The sequence below is a fragment of the Dipodomys spectabilis genome, unplaced genomic scaffold, assembly GCF_019054845.1.
Source record: "Dipodomys spectabilis isolate Male_0828 unplaced genomic scaffold, ASM1905484v1 ptg000107l, whole genome shotgun sequence".
Lineage (NCBI taxonomy): Eukaryota > Metazoa > Chordata > Mammalia > Rodentia > Heteromyidae > Dipodomys > Dipodomys spectabilis.
Genome location: NW_024870784.1, coordinates 7,224,336 through 7,229,172, shown reverse-complemented (window position 1 = coordinate 7,229,172; position 4,837 = coordinate 7,224,336). Strand labels below are relative to the sequence as shown.

The window sequence follows — 4,837 nt, the reverse complement described above, 5'->3', positions numbered from 1 at the left end:
GGGCTTGTGGCAATGACCTTATTGAACTTGTCTGTCCTAGGCTGCTCCTTGTACCTGGTCAGCTGCCCCAGGGCTGGGATAGGTCCAAGGAACAGGTGGGGGCTGCTGATGGGGCAGCCATGCAGGTATCTCCTGATTTTCTGTGGGATTCTCCCATAATGCAGCAGGGTCCTCCTCTAGGCTGTCCTCTGCGCCACACCTGGTCCCGATATTTTACAAAGTTCCTGTGGTCACTACATACTTTATCTGGAACCTCGCATGGTTAATCCCTTCCTGGGTGTGACACATGTGTGCCCAGCTCCAGAGGCACACATGGCTTGTCTTCCACGTCAGCAGCCTGGCAAGATGCAGCTTCCCGCCCAGGGCAGGGGGCCTGGCCTGGAAACCTTCCCTGTACAGGGCATGGCTTCCTCTTCTCCTTTTTCAAAGGATCTGAAGGGCTGGGGCCATGGGTGACGGGTGGAGGTTATCAACACGTCCTGAGCAAACAGACGGGAGATGATAAAACCCCTGGCGGTGGGAACCAGGCATGCTGCAGATTGCCCAGGGCGCAGTGTAGCAGACATGGTCTCTCGTGGTGTCCCGTTCCTGGTCATGGTGGTCATTCTGGGTCTGTGCACCCTGGTGGAATGCCAGAAGCCTTGTAAGTGACGGCCCTGGGGGAGCTGCATATAAGGAACTTTCTTGCTCTAGTCCCTGGCAGGAAAGGAATCGATTGCCAGTTGGCTTGAGAGGTGCCCTGAGGTCTGGGGTCTGGCCTATGCTGCTCACCTGGGGTTCTCCTAGTCCCACTGATTTTCTCCCAGAAAGGCTGATGCCCCTGGGCTGGCCAGGGTGAGGAGAGTCAGCAGGCCGGCTCCACCCTGGTCATCCTGCCCACTGCCCACTTTGATTTCTGCCTACGTCTACCCAGTGAACCTTTTTACAGGATTTATTGTTGAATCTTTTTAATTCATCAAACAGTTTCCACCAAGTCCTGTGGGATTCCTGGGGGGAACCAGCTCAAAGGGGAGCCAGATCAGCCTGGGTGCTCTGGGCAGCCGTGGAGCAATGGAGAGCTCAGGAAGTCCCTTAATAGATTTTGTTTTGGGGGAAGGCCGATGCCCTGGGAGGTGGAGGGTGCTGACCTTGCATCTGCCCGCAGCCCCCTGCCAGTGCTCGAGGCTGAGCCCCCACAACAGGAAGAACTGTGGCTATCCTGGGATCACCAGTGAACAGTGCTTCGCACAAGGCTGCTGCTTCAACTCCAGCGTTCCCGGGGTGCCCTGGTGCTTTGAACCTCTGCCGATGCAAGGTAATCTGCAGAGGGCAAGGCCAGGATTTGGCCTCTGGACAGGCAGACTCCAGAGCAGGTGCACAGAGGCTTGGCTGTTAGTCCAGAGCCAGCCCATGCTGCTTTGGCCAGCTGCTTTGTCATACTGGTCAGTTCAGAGCTAGCCCACACTGGTCAGTTCAGAGCTAGACCACACTGGTTAGTTCAAGACTAGCTCACACTGGTCAGTTCAGAGCTAGACCACACTGGTCAGTTCAGAGCTAACCCACACTGGTCAGTTCAGAGCTAGACCACACTGGTCAGTTCAGAGCTAGACCACACTGGTCAGTTCAGAGCTAACCCACACTGGTTAGTTCAGAGCTAACCCACACTGGTCAGTTCAGAGCTAGACCACACTGGTCAGTTCAGAGCTAGACCACACTGGTCAGTTCAGAGCTAACCCACACTGGTCAGTTCAGAGCTAGACCACAATGGTCAGTTCAGAGCTAGACCACACTGGTTAGTTCAGAGCTAGCCCACACTGGTCAGTTCAGAGCTAGTCCACACTGGTCAGTTCAGAGCTAGACCACACTGGTCAGTTCAGAACTAGCTTACACTGGTCAGTTCAGAGCTAGCCCACACTGGTCAGTTCAGAGCTAGCCCACACTGGTCAGTTCAGAGCTAGACCACACTGGTCAGTTCAGAGCTAGGTCACACTGGTCAGTTCAGAGCCAGCCCATGCTGCTCTGTCCAGAGCTAGCCCACACTGTTTAGTTCAGAGCTAGCCCATACTGTTTAGTTCAGAGCTAGCCCACACTGGTCAGTTCAGAGCCAGCCCACACTGGTTAGTTCAGAGCTAGCCCACACTGGTTAGTTCAGAGCCAGCCCATGCTGCTCTGTCCAGAGTTAGCCCACATTGGTTAGTTCAGAGCTAGACCACACTGGTCAGTTCAGAACTAGCCCACACTGGTTTCTTCAGAGCTAGTCCACACTGGTTAGTTCAGAGCTAGCCCACACTGGTTAGTTCAGAGCTAGCCCACACTGGTCAGTTCAGAGCTAGTCCATGCTTCTCAGTCCAGAGCTAGCTTACACTTGGTTAGTCAGAGCTGGCCCACACTACTTAGTCCAGACCTAGTTCACATTGCTTAGCTCAGAGCTAGCCCATGCTGGTCAGTCCAGGGCTAACCTGTGTGGATTTCTCTAGAGCCAGCTCACAACACTGCTCAGTCTGGAGCTGGCCACCATGCTGGTTAGTCTGGAACTAGTCCAGGTCAACCTAAAAGGAGCTCCAAATGCCTCAGTGACCTCACGCTCTCTCAGCAGAGGTGTGTAAGCATATCATCAGCAGAGGCATGAGTGAACATAACAACAGATGTGTGTGACCTCACGCTCGCTCAGCAGAGGTGTGTAAGCATATCATCAGCAGAGGCATGAGTGAACATAACAACAGATGTGTGTGAACTTATCAGATTTGCATCATCTGGACCACAAACATCTCAGAGTCCTTCTGGCTTGAACCATGAGTTCCAAAGAAGCTTCCAGGGGGTGAAAGCATTCAACGTAGTATTGGTCGTGTCCTGGCTCACAGGCTTCAAAGGTTAAGGAGGACGTTTGAGATTTCTAGGAACCTTCTGGAATTAGCTTCAAGCCATTGCTTATTGTCAAGAGACCAGCTTTTCATGCCAGGTCCCGTGTGTGTGTGTGTGTGTGTGTGTGTGTGTGTGTGTGTGTGTGTAGCCCCCCATGCCATGGCCCGCGTGTGTATTTGAGTGCCCCTGTGTGTATTTAGAGCCCCCCTTCCCTCACCGTGGGCTTCGATGCTCACCTGCCTTCACAGTAAACACTTTATTTCCCTGGGAAACCGGTGGCTGTGAGCAGAGCCCTCGCTCAGGCCATAGAAGGCCCTAGAGTGGGTCACCCCGTTTCAAAGCAGGACACTGAGTCCAGAGAGGGTAGAGTGACCCTCCCACGGTGCTGCCCCAGCCCTTCTGACTTGTGATGGTCACTGCACCCTGCGTCACTCCTGCAGTGGCGAGGGACAGTCCCTGGACGTCACAATCCTGAGAGACGCCCCTCCAGGCAGCTCCTCGGGGTATACCAGTTGTCCCCTGACGGAGCCTTGTGCTGTCTGTTGCTTCTGGTGAGCAGAGATGGAGCAGTGTGTCATGGAGGTCTCGGAGCGCAAGAACTGTGGCTTCCCAGGCATCAGCCCTGAGGAGTGCGCCTTTCTCCACTGTTGCTTCTCCAACACCATCCCGCAGGTGCCCTGGTGCTTCTTCCCAAAGCCTGTGACAGGTACTGTGGCTGTGGGGGCAGGGCAGGGGTGCCAGCCGCCCCAACACCTCAGCCCCTCTGAGCTGGGCCCTGAGTCCAGGAAGGGAGATGCACGCATGCCCGCTGCCGGGCCTCCAAGCCCCCCAGAAGTCCATTCCTGAGTGCTCTGGAGCGGGGCGTCCCTGTCGATGGTGGTGGTGTATCTACTGCAGCTGTGCCATGCTGTGTGCTGGGCACGGGGGGGGGGAGGGGGGAGGAGGAGGGGAGCTGCCGCCTCCCCTCAGGGCATCACACCTGTGTGGCGCCGGTCCCAAGGGTGCCATCTCCACACGCGTCCCCACCCCCCGAGACCCCCCGAGACACAGGCAGACGGTGGGCACGGAGGGCTTTGTGGCCTTCCTTCCACTCGCAGGGACCTTCCTCCGGGCGTACCTGGCTTGCTCCTCACCATTCTCGTGATGACTGCGATTCACATGATGAGAGTGGACGCGGCTGCGGGAGACGCCCCCAGGGTTCTTGACCCACCTGCAGCTGCCTCGGGAGACCAGGGCAAATGGTTTCCAGGGCTCTCCCCTCTCCTGTGCGGCTCCTCCAGGCAGAGCAACCTCTGTGCTCCCCAGAGCACTGCCTTTCACTCTCAGAACCTTCTAGTGGTTGCTGTGCTACTTAAGGGTCCCCTGAGAAGCTGCCCAACAGTGTGGGGAGGACAGCCCCCCAAGAATGCCCTGGCACAAGGGCTGCCCCCCTCGGGAGGAGGCTCCTGAGCACACACACGTGAGCGCAGCCCACGCTGGCGTTTGTGACGCGCTAACCGGTATCTGCCTTCCCTCTAGACTGTCACTACTGAGAGGTGCCGGCCACAGGGACCCCCTCGCTCACCACCTGCTTGCAAACCAAGGGAGAAAGTTCCAGATGTGATTGGCTGCAGAGTTCATCCACCCCTGGCTTCTCTCTGTCTTCTGATCTGCTTCAGCGGTTGGACAAATACTTTTAATTAAAGAAAATCCTTAGACCTTCTAGAATGTGTCCATTTTCATAGTCACAGAGGTGGCCTGTGCCACGTGAGTGTGTGCAACTAGGTCTATGAGTGTGTGCACACACGTGTGGGGGGGCGCACCTGGGCGTGCATGTGTGCAGGTGTGTATATGCATGTGTGGGCATTATGCATGTGCTCGTGCAAGCTGGGGGCTTTTGAAATACCCAGGGGACTTGGGCCCCAAAGCTCTCTAGCAAGAGCGCTTGCTGGACCCTGACGAATGCAGCCTCTGTTCTGCCCCTTGGGTTTGAGCCGGGTCCCTGGCGGCCGATCGC

At 56.3% G+C, this 4,837-nt stretch overlaps 1 protein-coding gene across 1 annotated transcript; it reads left to right on the top strand.

The window, feature by feature from the left end:
* Nucleotides 1–547: 547 nt before the first annotated feature.
* On the top strand, nucleotides 548–4,523 carry Tff2 (trefoil factor 2). Its single transcript, XM_042687334.1, has 4 exons — nucleotides 548–643; nucleotides 1,145–1,294; nucleotides 3,401–3,547; nucleotides 4,360–4,523. The coding sequence occupies exons 1-4, from the start codon at nucleotides 565–567 to the stop codon at nucleotides 4,371–4,373; spliced, it is 390 nt and encodes a 129-aa protein (XP_042543268.1). The 5' UTR covers nucleotides 548–564; the 3' UTR covers nucleotides 4,374–4,523.
* The last annotated feature ends 314 nt before the right edge of the window (nucleotides 4,524–4,837 follow it).

Bases quoted from the DNA above. Each gene is read 5' to 3' on its own strand.
- Tff2 (XM_042687334.1), top strand. From the start codon at position 565: ATGGTCTCTCGTGGTGTCCCGTTCCTGGTCATGGTGGTCATTCTGGGT. The intron at 644-1,144 runs GTAAGTGACGGC...ATCTGCCCGCAG, and splicing joins GGTGGAATGCCAGAAGCCTT to CCCCCTGCCAGTGCTCGAGG. The intron at 1,295-3,400 runs GTAATCTGCAGA...TCTGGTGAGCAG, and splicing joins TGAACCTCTGCCGATGCAAG to AGATGGAGCAGTGTGTCATG.